At 42.6% G+C, this 23879-nt stretch overlaps 1 protein-coding gene across 1 annotated transcript in view; it reads right to left on the bottom strand.

Moving 5' to 3' along the window:
• The window catches only part of LOC146805218 (organic solute transporter subunit alpha-like), a 628012-nt gene that overhangs the window by 84461 nt on the left and 519672 nt on the right, over positions 1–23879 (bottom strand). Inside the window, exon 7 of the mRNA XM_085622418.1 lies at positions 13223–13328. Coding sequence (XP_085478544.1) covers positions 13223–13328 — 106 coding nt within the window. The remainder of the gene's footprint in view (positions 1–13222; positions 13329–23879) is intronic.

Here is a 23879-nt window from a genome sequence, read left to right as displayed (position 1 = left end):
CCCCCTAACCTTACCAAGGAGCGAATAGTTTCTGGCAATTATCGAACATGACAGCCCTTGATTCTTCAGGGATCATAGAAACAGTGCAGTACTTTTCGCTCAGTCACTCGTGCTCACTTGGTCTCAGAGAGATACACAGAATAAACAATGGGGATGTTTTCAATAAGAATTTTTTGAACCAGCGTCATTCCAGTATAAAACACGTTCGCTGCGACAATAATGAGACAGAAACAGATATATAAGATTACAAGCACCGACAGAGTAAATAAAAGGTAGAATTCTACCATGGTGCTAAAACAGTGAACATATGCAGCTATATAGATACATGTCAGTAATCAAGCGTACTCCTAAGATGCAAACCCTACTTAAGTGTACCTAGCATGTATGTGGGTGTAAAGCCAAGAATCCCATAGGAAAGAGCCAAGCCGATTACTTGATGGGAGAGAATGAAGGACCCCACCTTGGTCTCCAGTTGGACACCCCACAAGGGATGTCTGACCACTGTGTGTTGTGGCTTCTGCTGGCCAGGATCCCAGCATCTTGTGTAGCATGGAAGCTTCTTCTCCTCTATCTAGTGTTGGTATGGGTGTTTCATACCATAAAGATAGCCTGGGGAATACTTACACAATCGATGTATTGTAAGTACAATTATGCAAATGAGCCTAAATAAATACCTGCGATTATGCAAAGTAGTTCTTTCACCGTAGGATGAAGATGACCATGACTTTTACACAGAATGTGTTCATGCTGTGATGTATGGCATGTGCAGGGGAATTTTCTAAGAATCCTCATGCATAATAAATGAGGCTGGTTTCCACGAAACTGATAGACATTTATTCAGCACAAAACTGGGTAAAAGGTCAGTGCTTGAACCTTTATGCAGAGCAAGGTAGGACAAATGTAGGTAAAAGGCTGTTTAGCTACCAAGGCCTAGGTTGGGGTACATTGGGGTACATAACACCATGTTGAGCTTGAAGTTGAGATGTTCCATGGGGGTGGTGGTGTTGTCGGTGGTGGGGGTTCAATGCCTGGTCTCTTTGTGGATGATGGCTGTTTCTCCTCCCGGCTTGTTGGTGTGGTCCTGGTGAGTGATTTTATTACCATTGAGGATCACTGTGGCAATTTGTGGGGCAGATGTGGGGTTGAGCCAGGTCTTGGTGAGGAATACGAGGTCAGATGTAAGGTTGGCGACGAGGTCCCATAATTTGGTGGAATGCTTGCATAGTGAGCGTGTGTTGAGAAGGGTACATGTGAATTGGTGTTTTTGTTCAGATGGTGTCTGTGGTGTGTTTGGGGTGGGGCTGGTTGGTGGGCTGGTGTGTGTTCTGTGGCAGGTGAAGTGGCAGTGGGTGCAGGTGAAATATCCTACCATAGAGTGTGGATTGACAAGGTGGCAGTGTTGTTGTGGCATCCGCTGTCGAGGGTGTGGAGTTCGGTAATGGTGTATATTCAAGGGGCAGGAGAGCCAAGATTCGGGGCTTTGGGTGTGGTCCAGCCACAGACAGGCACAGATGGGCTTGCCTTTGGCATGCCTGCTCTGCACGTCCACTGCAAGGTCACTTTGCAGTCTGCAATAAGTAAGTCCTGGGATGGGCGGGGCTTCTACTGACAGAAAAACCGGGTGGGAGAACCCCAGCAGGACCCGGGCAGAAGCAGTGTCACTGTTTCAGTCTGGAGCAAACAGGAATTGGAGGTCACGGCAAGTGGCAGGCTAGGTGCCCAGGTGTCTACTGATGTGGTTGTGCTGCAGCCTGCATTAAGTAGGTCCTGGAGTGGGCAGGGCTTCTGTTGGTGGGAAGAATGGTGAGTGAGTAAATCCGGGCACGAAAACCCCAGCAGGAAAACCCGGGCAAAGGGTTGTCACTGGATCAGCCTGGAACAAGCAGGAACTGGAGGTCACAGACAAGTGGCCTGCTTGGTGTCCAGGTGCCTATTCCAGGGCCTCCCAAGCTCCATTAAGGCCTCCTTATCGACATCATGTTTGCACAGCAAGCCTCATCAAAGGCCTGAAAAAGTAGGACTGCATCAGCTCCACCTGATGGAGCTCCTCTGGCTCCCCTTGCTGGTGTACACCATCTTCAAAACCAGTTGCGTCATCTACAAAATCATTGCAACTGTCTCCTGTGGTTATCTGGAGGGTATATGCTCAACAATTTCTCTGGCACTGTGAACAATCAGAGCTAGGACACCATCAGACTGGAGGTAAAGAAATGCAAAAGAAAAGCAAGGCTACAGTCCTTCTTTATCTATGCATCTGGGATCTGGAAGGACATTCCACTATCCCTTAAGACTGCCCTAATCATTTGCCGAGCTACCCCTTAAACTGCATGTTGACTGCGTCTTTGCCTTTGACAATTCAGTCTTCTACTGCCTTTTGGCAAGGTTCGCACTACATCAATAACACATATATATAAATCTAGCGGACACACTCCACACTTGCTGTCTCGACACTTACAGAGCAATCATGGGCATGCCAATCATATCCTAGATGGGTCGATCAAAGGATCCGAATGAAAGGAAATGGCAGACTTTTTAAAACAGAAGATGTTAATAGGCAATTCTGACACTGAAGATAACAGGCATAAGTGCCTGCTACTTTGACCAAAATGATGTGTTGCTACCACTGGTACTTATCAGTTGTCAGTAGTAATTGCCAGAAAAAAGGAGAGATGCACTTGATATGCTTCCTCAGATCACAGGCGCCTTCTATGTGCCTCAATCTTTTTCAGCATGCAAGCCTGATTGTTATGTGTGCTCAGGTGAAAAAACTAAAATACACAGAGACTTGCTGTCCAGGGGACTCTGGGGCAGGGGTGCATGGTCCACGTTAGCCATGGAGACAAGATTCCCCTCTCAACACATATATACAAATATACACAAAAATTGAGAATTTGTTAAATTTGTGAACATTCAAAAGTACTGTGTTACCTACTACAATTGGGAGTAGAAATCGAATAAGTCAAATATAGAGGGGGGAAGGTTGAAGAGTTAATAGAGAACACAGACAAGTAGAAACAAATGGCATCTCCCCGCATGTCTGTATTTTGTGTCCAAGGAGAATGTTATGTTGCGTGGACCACCCCATGTTGGTTGTTTACGAAGGGGTGTCCTCCACAGCAGTCCTGTGACACAAGTTATGTGGTACCGCCTAGAGCGGAAGTACTGGAAGAGAATAAAGAGTAGGTCGGACCGGACATCCGGGTGAGACCAAGATTACCAGCAAAGTAACGGGTGTGCGTGTCTCCTTACCTGCTGCTGCCCTCTCCACATACCCACACTGCTGTGCCCGCTATCTCCATTCAGGGCACACAACAGAGACCTTCCAGAAGAAAAAAAAGCAGTCATCTCTTTGCCCACTACATTTCATGTGAACAATGGATGTTTTATGAGGAGAAAGTTAAAAAACCTTGAGAAATATCAATGTTTGTGCACAAAGGTTGCCAAATTCCCTCTTCAATAGGGAGAGTTGTTACCACAACTCCTTGAACCTTTTTTCAGATGGCTGAAAGGCACACGGGATATTCATAATAATGTAGTATATAGTGCTTGTAGGCCTGCAGCTCTCGAGTGCTGTACATACTTGGTGCTATTAGTTGCATATATTATTTTCTTGTACTGATGACCCTTTTAAAAATATACATTTCCAATGTTTATACTTACTTTTAGTCATTTTCTTAGTAAAAGCAATGTTTGCCATATTATGGCTCAAAAAGGGCATCTAAACTTAATAGCTCCACAAAGCCACCAGATAGCGACCAGGCTCCAGTAAAGCGAGCCAGGGGTGGCTGGTTTTCCAACCCTAAACAAAAACAGAAACAAAAGCCCAGACCAGCATCCAAAGTAATTAGGCCCCCTGATACAGCAGGCACTGTAGACAATCAAACGACCCAAAACGGTGAAGATGACAATGCTGGGCAGGGACTGGTCACTGAGCTTTGGAAAAGGATGGAAATGATGCTATCTGGTCTTTTGGGGCCCTTATTAGTTAAAATCAGTTCGACAGAAGAAAAATTGTTGCTGTTTTTGACACAGAATAGTGTACCAACTATTGAGGTCAACCGGTGTGTATCTAGCTGTTCTGGGGCACAGGAGGGTCCCAATTTATCAGTTGCACCCACCAGAGTAGAGAGGATGGGGGGGGGGAAACATTGCCAATGAACAGCCCTTGGGCGTACAGGATGGGACGAGCAGAGTGCCACCCCCAGGTCCCCGGAAGTAAATTTAAATAGCACAAATACTAACCCCAGGGGTCATAGGCACTTGAGGGCAGGGACCGAAGGTAACATCACAGTCCAACAATCAGACCCCACTAACAAAGGGGGCAGATCCTCAACAAACCAAAACCCTGGGGAGATGCCAGTGTACAGCGCTCGGGGGACCCCAGATTTGTAATTTTTAGATCTACCACCCGCATCATGCCCATATACAGTGGTCCTGACAGGTGTCCCGGCCTGTACGGGCGATGGAGAAGGATCCCCCTTAATGTTGATCAATAAGGCAGCGCACTGGATGAGTAGGAATGTATGTTTTAACATCACCAATCACAGGCACATCTTAATGACTAGAAGGGTGTCCTGGATTGGTAATTCCAGGAAAGTTTTCCAAGGGGACTGAGTGATTGTGAACTTAAGGTATCCCGAGCTCGTACTCAACCTGCTCACGCAGAGTAAGGGTTTTTTCCAAGATGAGGGTGGCTCAAGTATTAATATGCTCCCTTTAGGTTTCTTTTACAGACACATGATGAACCCGAACAACCGTGATGAACACAGGGGGCTTGTGGTTGGAACGTATGGGGGTGGCCCCACAGTCCCAGTACATAACCGGTATGCCCCCCTCAATAATTCGAGGGATTTAAATGATATTGACTGACTGGGCTTGTCGGGAGCAACTAAGGGTTTTTATGGACATGAGAATAATGTTATTAATATAAACTTGGGAGGAACAGTCATGGCGAGTTTAAATGAGGAAGTTGTAAACCTAACCCACTTAGAGCACTTGGCACCCTGTACGCAAGAGCACAATCACTCAAAAATGGAACCCCATGGATCTCAATCCTATCCCATATCAGACAGCCTAGACAGACTTAACCAGAGAGATTTTAAAATAGTTTCCTGGAACATAGCAGGTCTATCTGCCAAATTCAAGAATGAAGACTGGCTAGTTTGTTTTAGGAAATTCCAAGTCATTTGTTTACAGGAAACATGGGAAGTAGAGAGTAGTACTTTCCACTTGAGAGTTACAAAACCTATGTTGTACCAGCGTGCAAGGCTGTGTCAGGGAGAGCAAGGGGAGGATTGATTATATATGTCGATCTCAGGTTACAGGGCAGATGGTCTGATTTAGGTTGGAATTCAGATTTCATGTTGGGGCTTAGGTTTGATAACAAGGGCCACAAGTTCATTTTTATTAATTTTTATAATGCGATCTTACCGGGCCAAAGTACTGCAAGAGTGGATGAGCTGGAGAGTAGGCTCGCTCGTGTACAGGAGCAAGGAGCATCGATGCCTCATTTGGTTTTAGCTGGCAATTTCAACTGCCACCTGTGTCCAAATCTGAAAATTGATGGGGGGATTGGTCATCGTGTACTCTGGAAGAGGGCCCGCATATGGAACACACAAAGGAGGGATGGGTGCTACTTAAGTTACTAAACACACACGCCCTTACACACACAATGGATCTGGCCGAAGTTGGGAAGGATAAAATGGCACACCCCACATTCAAAGGCAGAGGAAGTGTTTCTTTTATTGATTTCATCTTTGTGTCCAAAACACTTAAAAAATGGGTCACAGGGTTTAAAATATGTCTGAGTATCTATAGTGACCATAATCCCCTAGTCATGTCCCTCGTGGAGTTAAATCTCTGCAAGAACCCACCTAGAGTGGGTGGGGGGGGTGGCATGTGCCACAGACCAAGGCAGGAGGATGAGATGGTCACAGGGTAATGGCGAAGCTTTTTATAGAGCTTTAGTGAAAGATGGTGAACAGCTCATTGCGGACTGTTTAGACCCAAATGTGGAGGGGGCTGAACTAGTCAGGGCATTCGAGGGTGTTACCCAATTAATTGATGGTCTCCTCAGGACCACAACACCCAAAGCTAGATTGAATGACCCAAGGTGGTTTGACCAAGAGTGCTCCCGTGCCCTGAGAGAGCTGAAAGTTGCTCTAAAATCCTCCCCAAGAGACAAGAGCTGGGTGACCCTTTGCAGGATAAATTATAAATTGACAGTAAAAGGCCGTAAATCCAAATTACAACAGCAGGCTTGGGAGGACCTAAGGGAAGCAATAGAGCTAAAGGACACAACTGCCTTTTGGAAAGTTATAAATGATCCTTGCTTCCAAGAGGCAAACAAACCCAGGGTAGTCAATAACATCCTGCCGGAGTTATGGCATGAGCATTTTTATGGGCGCTATAATCACTGTTTGGCTGAGGCCCAGTCGGAGGATGACAGGGGGGAACAGACCATGAACCTGATAATTTTCTCTCTGGGTGAGATCAAGGCAGGGATTGAAGGCCTGACCCGAAACAAGGCCCCTGGCCCTGACGGGATCCCACCTGATCTTTTTTGAGCAAAGTAGATCTTTGGGCACCAATCCTTACTAGAGTCATTAACGCAGCAGTAGACATAGGTATGCCCCCATCTTGGTCCACAGCCACGATTGTTCCTATTTTTAAAAAAGGCAACAAGGATAGCCCACTTTGTTACCGACCCATGTCCTTCATTGACGTGTCACAAAAGTTTTAGGACGGGTTATCCTCAGCCGGTTAATGGACCGGGCTGAGGATCAGCACATCATAACCGACACCCAATATGGCTTTAGGCCAGGAAAGTCAACCACTGATCAATGTCTTAACTTATATTTACTGGTAGCCAAGTACACTATTGCTAGCCAAGAAACCGTGTACCTGGCATTCATGGACTTGACGGCGGCTTTTGACCGAGTTAACCGTAGGAAATTTTGGCAATCATGGGTGGCCTTGGCGTGGACCCCGGACTTATTAACATTTTAAAAGCTTTGCATCAGAACACTACCACCACAATTAGATACAACCAGGAGGGAAGTACCACCGTCCCTTTCCCGTGCTTAAGCGGGGTCAGACAGGGTTATATCCTGGCCATTTTTTTGTTTACTTTGTACATAAATAGTTTGGATCAGGCACTTAGCACATTAAAGGTTGACACACCGAGGATTGGTTCAAGAGGGATCCCTGTCCTGCTCTATGCGGATGACGCAATTCTCCTTGCCCGTCCACCCAAAGGGCTTCAGGGTCTGATAGACGGCTTTGTTTCCTTTATGGAGAACTTAGATCTGTCCCCCAATCTATCCAAGTTGTACATTATGGAAGTGGGCAAAAAACCAAGCAAAAAGTAGTTACACGATTGGCTCTCACCGCTTGGGAAAGGTACACTCTTTCTCGTACCTGGGGATTTTATTTGATGGACATCTAAATTTTAAAGATCTTTTAGAGGAGAAATGCCGTATGTTAGCTAGCTGCTCTGGGTCGATCATGAATTTTGCACGAAGGTTAGGCCGCTGGCCACCGGAGCAAATTATGAGATTAAACAGCTCTATGTGTTGTGCTAAAGTTCTCTATGGAAGCGAGGTATGGGGATTCATTGATGCGCTGCATTTACAAATAGAGGAAAATAAGTATCTTCGGCGCTTACTTAAAGTGCCTCAGAGTACACCTTCCCACATTATCCACGAAGAACTTGGCGTCAGTTACATCAGGGATAGGCTGGAAGTCAAACCCCTAGTCTGCTGGGCCAAAATATGGGCAAATACAGAGGCCACATTTAACAGATAGATCATAGTAGACTGCCTCGTCCGCGACCGGGGGTTGAACATTCCATGGCTCAAGTATGTGAAGGAGACTCTAGAAGGTATAGGATGCGCAGATCTTTCTAACAATCCCACATACATATCTATGCAGGATAAGGCCCTGGTTAAGGACTGGTTCCTTAAGCATGTCATAACACTCAGGGAAGATAGGGAGCTGATTAAGCAGACAGTGATAGAATATCTTCTGACCCAAACATGCGTGGGTATTGAGCCTTACTTATCTTATTTTCATAATGCCCACAACAGATTTCTAATGATACGGTTTGAGCTTAATCTTTTGCACCATATATTAGCTGACCCGGCAGGATTTTCCTCGTCTATAGAGTTGAAGGGCCCGTGTGGCTGCGACCATCGGTCTCCACAGGATACCCTTCACTTCGTTATATTATGTCCTTTTTATTCACAACCTAGGAGTTTCTTTTTAAAAGGTATTTTAAAGAATGCTAGATTTAAACATGCAAGGGTGGCCCTGTTATTTTTAAAACTGTCCAGAGACGTATTAACCCTGTTCTGTAAATTTTTTAAGGGTAGCTGTCAGGCTCAGAACAACAAGGGGCATTAGGTGAACATATGTGGCCCGTGAAGTTAGTCCTTTAAAGGCCCTAAGAATGAATTGATGAGGGGAGGGGTTCATAATCACGGATTTTAAGTTGTCGAATCGTCTTGTTTTTATATCATGATGTATTTTATTTGTACTTTTATGGTATTTTTTCATACTGAATAAAGTATTATGATTGATTGATAGTGCTTGCAGACCTACAGCTCTTGAGTGCTGTACATACTTGGTGCTATTAGTTGCATATATTATCTTCTTGTACTGATGACCCTTTTAAAACTATACATTTCCAATGTTTATACTTACTTTTAGTCATTTTCATAATACATCAATGTTTGCCATATTACGGTATTAAGTTTCATGTAGGTGAAATCATTTGCCAAGTATACATGCAAGTAAGAGAAATGAGATTAAAATGCATATTGCCTCCTGCAAGTGAGTGGTAACCATGGTAACCACTAAACTGAGTCGAAACTGCACGAGTTATACTAGTCACAAATAACTTCATTTGGTTCAAAATTATTCTCTACAGTCTGGCATTACACAAATGGGAGACTATAAGTGCCATAACACAAAGAAAATTCATGACTGCATCAGCAGCTCGAGTGACGTGAGACAACTTCAGACTTTGGTATAACTTAACGATCACAGGCAGTGGTCGAAGTGGGGAAAAAAAAGTAGGGGAACTGGGGGCGGAGAATCAGAGGGCGGGAATAACCCGAGGATGGGGTCAGTGGGCGGAGTTAGAGGTGTGGCCAGGATTGGCAAAACATCCCAATCTTTAGTATTTGTTTGGCATTTCACTGACCAGTTACAGCTTATTATGTTATGTAATTCAACCAATGGATACACATGATTATTTAACGATTAATATGAGTTATTGACATTAAAATAAATTCACAAAGAGGGATATGTTTCTAATCACAGAATGTCCCAAATATGCTTAAAAATGGAAACACAAGCCATTTGTTTCTGAGCCATGGAGTTTCTATCATCAGCAATATACACAGAGACAATCAATTTTACGTGTGTAAATCACTGTATAGGAAATGATACATAAAACAAAGGACTACAAGATGTAGGAGTCACATGACAACCATATTAGTAGGCAGTATAGTTTAATAGTGATTGATCTGAAGAAACACAAACTCAGAATTTAAAACTTAATACCATGATTGGGGGTTCTCTTTAATAATCATTATTGATTTCTATCTAAATGAACACTTTTTGCAACATTAGGATAATCAAAGGCTTAGGGAAAAAACCATAAAGCTCTAGTCTATACCTTTCAGTTTGCTTGCAGCTCTTAGATGAAAGTTAATAGCTCACTGTTCTTTGTTAGGATTTTAACTTATAAACTGCAAGTAACAAAAGGATCTTACTGACAAAAGCAGTAACCCACTGACCTATTTACAATATGTGCACTTTGTGATGTGCATGGTACATTTTCTTTGCAGCAGGCACATTAACCCTCTACGCTATCTTTCCATGAGTCAAAACTTCCACTAGACAAAACTCCGATCTCTCTTTAGGAAGAAGTTAATTCACCGGAGTTATCATGACATTTTTATTATTGCCAAAAATTATTGTAGGCCAGGAAGGAGACAGCAAGTGCTTTTAAAACCATAATTTACAACGCCCCCACTCAAAGTCAGCACCCGTTGCAGTCACACCGGTCGCACCGCCCTGGAGCCAGCTCTTCTCAGGGGTCCTGTGACCTCAGTAACAGTCACTGTTGCTCTAGGGTCTGCTACTTCGTAGGCCTGCCCACAAGACTGGAGGTGAACTTCAGTATGGATTATGGTGGGCAAGCCTTCAAGGTGAACCCACACTTGCCACTGCTAGGGTCCACCAACTGGTGCTAAGACACCAGGGCTTTTTCGGTTTTGCAGGGCATTCTAAGGTCTAGCATGGGAATGTGCTCCCTCAGGAGAGTGGACTGGTCATGAAGGCTGAACCTGGTTCCCTAGTTCTAAATTCGGCAGCTCTGCCCCCAGTGCTACATCCGCTCCCTCACTGAACACCATACTGCCCCAATGAGAGAAATTCACACTGCCTTCAACTACAATCCAATTTGACCTGCTATAAACAACTGGATGCGACTCAATTCAAATTACGCACTAGGCAAGAGCAATATGCTGTCTAAAAGAAAAAGAAACAACATCCTGGAAAAAGCAAACCCTCATAGGGAATGAAAGATTAAATAAAGCATGTAAAATGTAAGCAGAAACAACATGGTGAACTTAACACTTTTACAGTCATAATGCAGAAATCAATGAGTATTTTTGCCTGAAAACTACAGGGCCCAGAAAGGACCCATTTCAATGTCCACTGCTTATATGCTTACAAAACGTAAGCAGTATGGTTTAAAAAGACCACATTCGTGAACACAAAGCCGCCGTATACATTTTGATTTCCAATCCACCCATCAACCAGGTATTGCAGTACCTCCAGGTTTGGCGTACTTCCCCCACCAGGGGAAAACAGCGCTTCAATGGCAAACTCGGCAAAAAGTGACGCTAATGTTTTTGGGGTTTGAATAAAACCAATCTGGCCACTTTAAGAACACTCCGTCTTGTTTTTTTTATTGATTTTTCATATTATGAACCTTTTATTTCCGAGGCTGCACTTTAGAATAGAAAAATGTACAAACGGCATTTCCAGCAGAAGTTTTCTTTTTTGCATCCATTTCACAGGAGAACAAATGAACGACAGGAAGAAAGAGAGGGTGAGAACCATTTCTGGAGTCATGGTTTTCGTTAAGTGAGGAGGAGTTAGACAGACAGAGAGGGAATAGGAGTAATAAGAAAGAGGGTGGGGGACGGGGCAGCTGCCAGCAGCAGAGCAGAAGCTTCCTTGTCTCGTCAGGGCAGGAAGCAAGAGACGGAGACCTTTTCCTTCTCTGCTCCCCGCCCATCCCCGAACAGCCACTAATGCCGAGCCTTCTCTGCAGGCCTTGGATATTTCTTACGTCCCAGGACGCACGTTCAAAATAAACAAGAATTGGCATAGCCAATAGGGTTCGCCTTTGGGACCTTATAAGTATTTAGCCATGCAACAGTTGCATAACTAAATACTTATAAGGTCCCAAAAGCGAGACCTATTGGCTATGCCAAACGGCCGCGAAACTGAAAGTAATCGCGGTAAAGCGCGGCGCGCACGCCCGCGCACATGCACTGTAGCTCTAGGCTGGCCTGGTAGCACTTTTTGGAGCCCTCTCAATAAGTCTCGCCAATCCAGCGCATGCGCTGGGTCAGGCGAGACCTAAAAAGTAGGGGAACGGAAGCTATGAAATTAAAGAAGTAGGGGCACGCCGTGCCCTGCCGTTCCCGCCCACTTCGACCACTGATCACAGGTTCCAATCACAGTCAGACAGGGGAATGGGCCTTTTTTCCTTCTGCAGAGCCCCAAGTGCATCTTGTAGGTCATACGTTCTCTAACTATTTAAGGTTTGCCACAGGAAATAAAAGAGTCACACTATCTCGCTAATGGGTTGATTTCTTGAAAAAGTTATTTCTACAAGTCCATGACAGTGATACACTATGTTCTGTGAACAGCTCCATGCAAGCACTGCTTTGAACTCCCTACTTGCTGCTTACTAAAACATGCCAGTTCGGCCAGTTCTTACTAAATGTCAAAGAAGGCAGCACTGATGTGTGGGAACTTTGGCTGTCATGGAATTTCGAGGAGTTTGCCAGGAGTAGTTCACCCAGATTTATGAGACAGAAAAGGTGACAGTTTCCTTTCAGTATAATGTAATCAATAATACATGGGATTCTGCGATGCCTATATACGGCACTCAGTTGCCGGTTGTAAAAAAAAAAAGACGTCAGAACTCGACTTTTGAGATCACAGTGCCTGCTGCAAGAGCCAGCAGCCAAGGTGAAAGGTAAGTCATGTCACGGAACATAATTGAAGCAGCTGTTTAAAGCAATATAATATTGAGTTTTCTTTCTTCTGCTCTATTTTAATAGCCTACAATGACAAGCAGAAGGATATGTTTATTTGTTGCACTCCTCGGAGAAAAGCTAGACTCTTTCTGCATGTTTCTACACATTCTGAGCTTTTCCAGCTTTTTTTTTTTAACTGACTTGTAGTAAACTGTTTCTAATATCTGTTTGCAACAGATATCTTGCAGGTTTTAGATGTATTTAATTTTGCACTAGAGGTTTTACTTTTATTCTTCGTGTTTGCAAACATGCTCGCTCTTTCATATGAGAAAGCTATGCATCAAAGTTTGATGTGGTTGGTGGGAAAGGTGATGGTGTGGCCATGTATTATTTATGGGATACAGTACCCCGGCAAACATTATAAGGATATTCTAAGTCACCTCGAAGTTCCATAACCTTATAAAGGAACTCTTCCTTCAGCCTTGTTCCTCTATATGGTTCTGGCACTCCCCGGTGACCAGCAGTATCCTTATAAAGTACAACAGGGGGCACTTTATGCCTTATATAATGGAGAAGTAGTAATCACTTTAGTAAATGTCATGAAACATGCTTCCTCTGGATTGTGTGTCTTTGATGTTATTTATGTATTTTGTTGTTTAATCACTTATTCGAATCAATCGTCTGGTTATTGCTGGAGTCATTGCCAGAAAAAGAGCAATATTACTCTGACCCAGAATGGGTTAAGGACGTTGGCGACCTATGGAACAGCCCAGTGCTCAGTGTTTTGTGTAATGTGAAATAATTTCTCTTGTATATTATATCTGACAGGTCTTTTGCAATTGAAAATAGTGAAGCATTACCAGTGCTTGTCAATAAATAATGCTAAAGCTGGGCTGAATTACACGAAATACAATTTAGATGAAAACCAAACTTACATGATCCTCTAGATGATGATGGAAGAGGCGGTGCACAAGCAATAACTCCTGAGTTCGCCAGCATGTTGATAATAGCAGACTGGAGCTGGGACAGGATGATGATGAACTGCAAAGATATCGAAACACAAACACACATCAATGATGCTTGAAAAAGCCTTCGAAGTCCGTTCGTTTTATTAGTACATTGCTGTTAATGGAATCTATTCACATGCCATTAAATCAGATTGACTACCGCTAGAGCATGTTCATTTCAAACCTTTTTCATTGTTTATTTAGATGCCTCTATGTAAAACTAAAGTTCGTCGAGACCATGGTATGAAAAAAGAAATCATTATTTGAGCAAATAATTTAGCTTCATGCCTTCCTCCACAAATTAGTATTGCCTTTCTCGGTTTCCTCTTATTGTCTTGCCTCTTGAAAGCCAGGCACAGACGTTATCGTGTGTACATGCAAATATGCTAATTTATTATCATGAAACGTCTCTCGCTGTTTCAAAGGATAACAAGGTAAATCTCAGCACCAATGTGTCACCACTGATTAAACATTGCTCTGAAAAGAAAATTACAGAATCCTTGCCTCAGTGCAAACAGTGATAATTGTAGAGCAGGTGATTGATTTAGTTTTTTAAAATAAAGAAGCTGGTAAGTCCTGTCGCCATCAGCAGGTTGGAAAATGGATTAAAATTAAGGCTCCCTGTTTTACGTTTTTACTGATTTTTACAGATAAATACAGACAGAAAAACATTTAATTTCATGTCTGTATTCATTTTTAAATGTGGATAAAAACGGAAATTGTGTTAATTTTTAAGTGATTTTAAATACTGTCAGCCATGACTGTCAAGCCAATAGATGTGTGGATTCACATGTATAAGCAGGTAAAAAATTAAGACGTTTTAGTAATGAGGCTTAAGCATCAGTAGATATGCATAAAGTTAATAATAAAGCTTTCATATTTTCGTATACATATATCGAATTACCATCTGTGGGTCTACATATAATTGAAACCTGTCAGACATTCAAATAAAAGCGTACATCTATTGGTTAAAAACATAAATATGGATAAATACAGACAGAAATGTCAAAAAAATAAATACCATAAAACTGGGAGCCATAATTAAAATTAACTGCAAAATTGACCAAAATTGCAAATCCACCCTAGCGTGAAAATCATGTAGCATGGGAAATATAAGCATTGAATGGTTCAATATCAAATACTTAAAACGAAAGACGTCCTTAGCCATTGATCTGAGCCATAGATGAAATTCCCCAATGAAAGAGTCACACATTTGCACACTAAAAAAAGGAATATGAACAACGAATTAAATACAAAAAATACATTTTCTTGTCAAATCATGGGCAGCACTCCAACTTAATATACAGGATATGTACACAAGGTGTGTCTGGGTCTAAATTAGATGGAGCTGTGAAACCTTTGAATCAGGTATTCTATTGCATTCTTGTGTAGAGCGCTTTACAGCCATGTAAAATCTATTCTGTCAATGTGAATGGAATGAACAGGTCTTTCTTGTCTTGAGCGGTAGTAATGAAGTTGACTCCTTCAATCTCCTAATAACATCTTATGGAAAACCAGGTACCATATTTCCTGAATTTACAGAAGACGAAGTCGGAGTAGCCATCCTTAGCCAAAAACAAATGAAAGCTCTGAGCCCGGACAGAATTTCAACAGATACTTATCGTAACAACTTGTCAGTTTGGGTATCATATTGACCATAGCGTTCAATGCAATTTGGGAGTTTGGAAAGGGCCCTCCATCTTGGAGAGCTACCGTCAACTGTACCGCCTCACAAAAAAGGCCCTCGCAATGATCCGACAAACTACTGTCCGATCTCATTCCTGGATGGTGCAGGAAAAATCTATGCTAAGTTGTTACTCACTCCCCTAGAGTTGTGGGATGATGATCATAAGATTTTATCGCTGTTCCAAGTTGCCTCCCACGATCACAAGGTACGATTGACCATGCAAGTGACCTGTACAGTGTTTGCTTAAAGTGCACTTCTTTTACAGGTCGTTCAACATCCCACAACCTTTGCACCATATTTGCCGTAATGTACTACATAGCCCCTCAGGTCTCGGCAGTGGCGACTCTTCTAGATGCCATCTAGATGCCACCAAGGGGTTCGATTCCCTTGAGTGGCCCTACCTATTTACACTGTTAGTGCATTTTTGTATTAGTGCACGATTCCTCTGTCAAATACAACTTCTATACACACAGCCCACGGCCAGAGTACAGCTCAATGGTGTGATATCTGCCCCGTTCCCTATCACCTGTGGGACATGCAAGGGTTTCCCACTCTCTCAGATATTAATTGATGTGTCGATGGAGCCACTGGAGGCCTAGCTTCGGCAACCCCTTGCCCACCAAGGCTTGGGTTTCGCTTCCAGCAGTTTTATTGTTTCCATATATGCAAATGACGTGACATATATATATGCAAGCCCGAATCGAATCTTGCCCCTGTGATACAAGAGGTCATACGCTTTGATGGTTTTCGGGCATACAGCTGAATTGGTCCAAGTCTACACTATTTCCCCTCACAGAGATCTCAACCTTTTCTATCGGATTACCCACTGAGGTGGGCATCCGATCCAGTGCGATACTTGTGATGGAGCAGGGTTTTTACTCTGAAACGGAATACCTGTTTCATATTCGCATGTTATAACTAAAAGTACTACTGATTAATTATTAAGTATTAAAAGTTTGTCGAATGTTGACTAATCAACCTTATTCTTCAGAAACAAGATGGACAAGTACATAGGGAAGGTAACTTGTAGCAAAGGTTTTTCGCCGTCACCTGTTGAAGGAGAATAAACAACTATTGTAAGAAACCCCTCACCCACCTACCTGGTAGGTGGCATGCTTCATCATCGGGGCCCAACTGGATTGCCTAGTGCAACCCAGCTGTGCTACAACGCCTGATTTACAGCGGAGCAGGTTGTTGTGTGAAGAAAGTGACTTAATATGTGACGTGCAACTATGTGTTAAAAATGTCTCTGAGAATGCCCTTTTGACAACAATTATTTATTACAAGGGTCCCAGGACATGAGTAAAAATATAATCGGGATCTCTACTAAGGTTTGTTATTTGCCTTGGTATCCCTTATAAGTGAGGTCTACTAGTTTCAGCCTTCAGATGGTTCTTGAGGCTTTCTTCAGGACCAAAAAATATTTTGTGAGTGGCCTAAAAATAGGAGAGGCCACATGTGATGTGAAATATCAGCACACACCCTAAAGTGTGCTGTGAGTGTGGTGGTTAGCGATCATTACTCACCAAAACCTTTGTTGGGAGTACCTGAAAATAAAAGGTTGATCAATACAGATATGTAGTTGTTTATTCGTGAATCTATTTCCTTTAAATGCATGCTCCGGTATAATGTAGCAGGTGGTGACATGCATGTGAAGTAGTAGGCATGCATGTCCACTAGAAAAATCTTGCGTGGCTACAATGTGCCCCGGTGTTGTGGGTATACACGAGGAAACATATAAAATGTACAGGTAAGTGAGAAAGAGATTCGCGTAGCAAGATGGGGCACTTGGTGCTCATAAACGGTATCATCACTATCAATTGTGCACGTGTTTATATGCACTTTAGCTCTAAATGTAAGGCATTTCTGCTTCATTGTTACGTATCGTGTCATTCACACAGAATAAAAAACATATTTGAGACATGCTAGTTGACGTTTATGTGACATAGATTATATTGTGGCGCGTAATATCGTGCTATGATAATCAAGTGGACACCGACAAAACACCAACAACACTAAAGACTGACAACATGGAAGACACAAAAATCGGGCTCACTGAGAAAATGAGGTCGTTATGCCTCTGGTATCCGATCGGTAAGTAACGTCCCCTCTGGTCCCTGTCAAAAATGGAGAGGTAAAGGGGATCGACAATTGATGTAAATTCATCTCGTTAGTGCAGCATGGGTGGGCTGAGATGAAATTTAAAGTTATATGAAAGCCGTGATAGTGCCTAGTCCTAACGATAATTGAGGGTAAACTGGTATAGGACTGGCCTGCAATTCAGGACTATGTAGATGGTGGTGCACAAGCGTCGCGGCCTCTTACTCACGTTTTGACCAGGGGGATGGGTCCGTTCTACCTATGTTCAACCGATCGGGTCCGCTTGGTTAGCCCTCTGGTGCTGGATCGGGTGGCTCTAATTAGGAAGCGGAAAGGGGGGTCACATGTGACAACTAAGAACACTAGAACGTATTGGGAATTCTAGTGGATCGACTGCGCATGCGTGCGCGCAATGCGGAAGTATTACGCTAACGCAAAGGAAAGAGCTAATGTTAAAGTTAAAAAAAGATTTAAAAAAAAGATTTAAAAAGAAGATTCCTCTGACAGTGAAAGCGTAATGGTTAAATACAGGGGAGTTCGACCTGAAGAAGAACAATGATATGATTTGAAACTGAGAAGCATTATGTGCATTGGGTGTCTCAATAAAGTTGAAAAAGTTAAAAAGCTGAATACGAAAAGCTGAAAAAAGCATAGGACTAGAAGGAATGGGTGTTAGCCATGTCCAGGTAGTTAAGTAGAATTATGTTATCTCAATGTAGCGCTATATTCAGGAGTAGGGTATGAATTGAACCCATGTCATGAGAACAATTTTAAATCTTGTGGTGTGACAGAGATTGGCGCAAACCCATGTTGTAACTCACATGTAACCATGGGGAGAATTAATTAAATATCTGAGAAAAGGTGTTGGGGAGCGTGAAAAGCTACTCAGAATTTTTTTAAGAAACGTGTGTGGGTTTATATGATACAGGGATCTGTTATCCTATGATGGCTCATAAATATTGGAAGAGCATATACCCTAAGTGTGTATGGGGGGTATATCGCTAAGTGTCAATCTGGTTCTGAGATGTCATCATGGGCAGCGTATGCTGTTCCACGGGACGTTGTCATTCAGCCCCGAGATGTGGGTAGAGAGTCTGTATACCCACCGCTGTCTTTTTCTAGCAACCGTTCCTGGGTGTTAGCCTGGTTTGGCTCAAGTTGTTCGATTACAACCCAGGACATGTCATTGGTAGTGTGTCCATTAGTTAGGTAATGTTCTGTAAGTTTCGTAGTGCTGCGTTTACATCGGATGTTGCTACGATGTTCGCATATTCTTGTTTTGATTTTTCTACTGGTCATCCCGATGTAGCGTAATTTGCAAGGACATGTTATCATATAGATTACGTTTGCAGAGTTACAGTTTGTGTGTTTCTTGATGGTCCAAATATTCCCTTCTTCTAGATGTAGGGTTTTGGTTGTCTGCGTAAGATGGCAAATACTGCAGTTACCACATGGGAAGTGGCCGGTCACTTCTGGTAGACCCCATGCATGACGTACAGTGTTAGGGACGTTCGTTTGTTTTTTTGGTCTCGTGGACACAAGGCTGTCTCTCAGATTGTGCGATCGTTTGTAGGAGAACAGTGGTTTTTCCCATTGGAGTTTTCCGGAGGTTACCATTTTCCAATTGCTTTGAATTAGTCTGGCCACCTTGTTTGAGATGGAGTTGAAAGTGGTCACACAAGTGAGAGGTATGGTCGTTGTCATGTTGGTTTTGGGTTCTAATAGGCTGTCTCGGTTTTGGTTCCTAGCTCTTTTTTTGGCTTTTTGAATGATTTTGTTGGGGTAGCCTCGGTTCTTCAATTTTTCTGTTAATTCTTCTGATTGGACTTTGAATTCTTTTATTTCACTACAATTCCGGCGCAGTCTTAAGTATTGACCAAACGGTAAATTGTCCCTCAATGGTCTTGGGTGAAAACTCTGGAAATGCAGGAGGGAGTTCTTGGCCGTGGGTTTGAAATGTGTTTTAGTCCTCAGTACCCCATTTTGTGCTTCAATCTCCAGGTCCAGAAAAGTGATGTTTGTGCGACTCGTGGAATGTGTGAATCGTAGGTTAGGATCTAGTGTATTGATCCAGTTTAAAAATTCACTGAGTCTTTGGTTATCATTTGTCCATATCAGAAATATATCGTCAATATACCTCTTATAAAAAGTGATGTCCTTGTTGTGTGGTGATTGAGGGTTGAGGATGTGTAGGTCTTCGAAATTAGACACATACAAACCCGCTATGCTGGGAGCAAAAGTGCTCCCCATAGATGTACCGTATTGCTGTAGAAAGAGGGTGCCTTCATACTCAAAGAAGTTTTCTTTTAGAGCCAATTCTGCACATTCCATTATGAAGGATTTGGGTGTGTTGTAGTTCCAAATTATTTTGTCCAGAGAGGTTCGGATGACTTCTAGGGTATCATCTTGAGGCAAGCTGGTATATAAGCTTTCTATATCTAGACTCACTAGAATGGATGTGGTTGGATCGAACTCAAGGTTATTAATTTGGTTCAGTAAATCTTTGGTGTCTTTGAGGTATGCAGGTGTTGATTGAACCAATGGTTGTAAGAAGAAGTCGCAAAACCGGGATAGAGGTTCAAGTAGTGAGCCTATTCCAGAGACTATCGGTCTGCCAGGAGGTGGTATTTTATTCTTATGAATTTTTGGAATTGTGTAGAAATATGGTGTTGAGGTACCACCTGGGGTAAGGAAAGCTGCTTCTTGCCTGTTAATGTGGCCATTAGATTCTGCCTCGTGTACCATGATGTCAATCTTGGTCTTCAGTTTATCTGTTGGGTCTTCTTCCAGAATTTTGTAGTTTTTTGGATCATCAAGGAGGCGTGTACATTCCAAGTGGTAGGCATCCTGATTTTGGATAACTATGCCACCACCTTTATCCGCCGGTTTTATGATAATGTCTTTGTTGTTTTTGAGACTTCTTATGGCAGTGAACTGCATGGCAGTGGTGTTGTTGAACACCTGATTTTCTTGGATATTTTCTATGCCTTTGTATATTGCTTGTTTAAAGGCAATGAGTTCTGCTGGTGTTGTATGGGGAGGTGGAATAAATGAAGATTAGAGTTTGAGGGTTGTGTCGCCTACTTCCTCATTTTGTGTATCTTTTGGTGGCTGACTCTCAAAGAAAGCTTTTAGTTTTAGTTTACGGAAGAATTCTGATAGTTCACAGTGAAGTTTGAATTTGTCAAGTCTTGCTGTCGGTGAGAAACCTAGTCCTCTGTTTAATATCTCTTCTTCTGCTTTAGTGAGAATGTGGTCTGAAAGGTTTGTTATTAGACTCTGCTTGCACTTGTTCCCGGTTGTGGTTCCTTGGTCCTGCTGCGTGTGTTGGCACTTGGGTTCTCGTTGTCTTCCCAGTGTACTTGTCCTCTCCGTGGTCGTCTCCCTCGTCCCCTCTGGCCTGATCCTAAAAAAGGAAATTGTTGATTTGGGTTGCCATATTGGGGCGGTGGTTGTTGGAATTGTGGATTCCAACCGTAGAACATGGGTGGAGTCATGGGGGGAAAAGGTCCTTGATAGTTGGGTGGTACTCCGGAATATACATTGGACCATGGTTGTTGCCAATGTGTGTTTCTCCCTCTCCCTCTGCCACGTTGTCTATTTCTATAGTTGCTTTTGTTCGATCCGAAACTTTCAGTGCTGGTACCACTGCTCACTGAGGAGCCTTCATCCGATGATATGGAATGAGTTGATCTTATCGGTGCTTTGTAATCAGCATCTGAGTAAGGGTATGTTTTTACAAATGAAAATTTCTTTAGATCTTTTTGAAATTGGTGGATTTTGGACTGAGTGAGTTCTTCTTTATATTCAGCTATTTCTTTATTGACCTCCTCTAATCTTTTTTTATAAGAGGTAAGTGTCGTTTTGAAATGTTGTTCTGTTGCTTGAATATCTATCAGGATGGCATCCGAAAGTCTTTTGGCTGTTTGGATTATTAGGATAATCCAATCTCTGGTGCAATGCCATGCGATTTGGGCCCAGTCTCTACGGAATGCTGCGTCATCCAAGAATATGCGTGGCGCGTTTGTTACTATAAGGCCCTTGGGGGCTGTGTTGGATCGTAGATATTCAGTTAATATTACCCCATGTAATATTGTTCTAATTCGTGTTCTTTTTTTCTCAGATAGGTTTTCCCAGTCGGCACTTTGTGAGATGGTTTGTGCCACGTTGAAGTCTGCTAGTAGTGGTGATGCTGCTAGGATGTTGTTGACATCCTCGTCTGTGAAAGTGAGTCCTGTGTTTTCAGCCATTGTGTCTTGTTTGCTATTGGCGGGCGGTGTCACGTGAAAAAACGAATGCAGAACTAGAAGGTGCGTCTGATACGGAATAAAAGTTTTTAAGCTCTCACAGCTGTGCGCTGTAATGACAAATGTAAACAAAAAGAGAGCGAGGAAAACAAGGTAACTTGTCCTTTTCCCCAATGAATTTTCAGAAATAAGATGGACAAGTACATAGGGAAGGTAACTTGTAGCAAAGGTTTTTCGCCGTCACCTGTTGAAGGAGAATAAACAACTATTGTAAGAAACCCCTCACCCACCTACCTGGTAGGTGGCATGCTTCATCATCGGGCCCAACTGGATTGCCTAGTGCAACCCAGCTGTGCTACAACGCCTGATTTACAGCGGAGCAGGTTGTTGTGTGAAGAAAGTGACTTAATATGTGACGTGCAACTATGTGTTAAAAATGTCTCTGAGAATGCCCTTTTGACAACAATTATTTATTACAAGGGTCCCAGGACATGAGTAAAAATATAATCGGGATCTCTACTAAGGTTTGTTATTTGCCTTGGTATCCCTTAAAAATGACGTCTACTAGTTTCAGCCTTCAGATGGTTCTTGAGGCTTTCTTCAGGACCAAAAAATATTTTGTGAGTGGCCTAAAAATAGGAGAGGCCACATGTGATGTGAAATATCAGCACACACCCTAAAGTGTGCTGTGAGTGTGGTGGTTAGCGATCATTACTCACCAAAACCTTTGTTGGGAGTACCTGAAAATAAAAGGTTGATCAATACAGATATGTAGTTGTTTATTCGTGAATCTATTTCCTTTAAATGCATGCTCCGGTATAATGTAGCAGGTGGTGACATGCATGTGAAGTAGTAGGCATGCATGTCCACTAGAAAAATCTTGCGTGGCTACAATGTGCCCCGGTGTTGTGGGTATACACGAGGAAACATATAAAATGTACAGGTAAGTGAGAAAGAGATTCGCGTAGCAAGATGGGGCACTTGGTGCTCATAAACGATATCATCACTATCAATTGTGCACGTGTTTATATGCACTTTAGCTCTAAATGTAAGGCATTTCTGCTTCATTGTTACGTATCATGTCATTCACACAGAATAAAAAACATATTTGAGACATGCTAGTTGACGTTTATGTGACATAGATTATATTGTGGCGCGTAATATCGTGCTATGATAATCAAGTGGACACCGACAAAACACCAACAACACTAAAGACTGACAACATGGAAGACACATAAATCGGGCTCACTGAGAAAATGAGGTCGTTATGCCTCTGGTATCCGATCGGTAAGTAACGTCCCCTCTGGTCCCTGTCAAAAATGGAGAGGTAAAGGGGATCGACAAATGATGTAAATTCATCTCGTTAGTGCAGCATGGGTGGGCTGAGATGAAATTCAAAGTTATATGAAAGCCGTGATTAACAAGAGAATTACACGTGGGAATACTATTGGTGAGCAAACTGACAGAAAACGATGTTGCTTATGTGATGTTATGGTGTATTGCGCTTATAATTAATATGCATTAATGGCTTTTAATGTCGCGAATGGCTAGATAAATACACACACATAAGGGTATTAGCAGGGGAATAACACTGTATAATCATTTCTATGCAGTAATTCTGTTTTGCTTAAAGTTGTCCATTGTGGCCTGCCACAAAATGGCCACCACCCGCAGCCTGCATTGGAGTTGCTGGAAATTTACAGAAAGGCTTCGCTCTGCCTGTGACCTTGCACCTCCGATGAACCGAAAAGCCATAAGCATGATGACAAGTCTGGGACATCAGCCAAAAGCCCCTGAAAGACGGAAAAGTTGATACGAACTTAGTGTGAACCCAATTTTGCAACAAATTCACCTAGTAGAGACATCCGTAGATGTAGCAAATTAGTCATGGACGTTCAATTCTGCTATTCATTATTTGGGACAATCTATGTGTGAGAACCTCCCGTAAAATATCGAAAAAGTACCAAGATGATATTATTTCCGCCATTCATCCGTTCTGAATAACGAAAAGTTACTTTATAGAATGTAATTTTTTAGTATAAATAATAGTAGACTAGAGAGGTCTAGCGCCACTTCTTCCCGAGCTGATGATGCGAGGTCCTTATGCTGACGGAGAGGACGATGACTCTACATGACGACAGAAGACTCTAAATCTTCTACAGAGGACCGGTTCTGACTTAGGATCTGACATTTAGACAGAATAGGTAAATATGAGAGAAATACATTTGCATTTTATTGGCTTTTCTTGAAATTTTAGATAAATGAACAATTTGTTTGAATTACTGTCTCGGGTGATTATTTCTGGTCATGTTTATTGATTTTATTGTGTATTCTTTGAAATGTATTTTGCTAGATCCACGAGCAACTAGCTGGTCGCATTGACCTCAAAGTACAGGCAGATTAGATATAGAGCTCAGTTGAAAGGTGTTTCTGCACGGATAGAGTGATTTAGGGTGAATGTTGGTGTAATGGGCCCCACCAGCGTGTGATTTGTGTATGCGTGTGTGACTGTGAAATCATTCCGTCCGTGGAAGTAGAGGGGAATCGGAAG

The sequence above is a fragment of the Triturus cristatus genome, chromosome 8, assembly GCF_964204655.1.
Source record: "Triturus cristatus chromosome 8, aTriCri1.1, whole genome shotgun sequence".
In the NCBI taxonomy this organism is placed as follows: Eukaryota; Metazoa; Chordata; class Amphibia; order Caudata; family Salamandridae; genus Triturus; species Triturus cristatus.
Note: the sequence above shows the minus strand (reverse complement) of the source record. Positions and strands in the feature narration are given on the sequence as shown.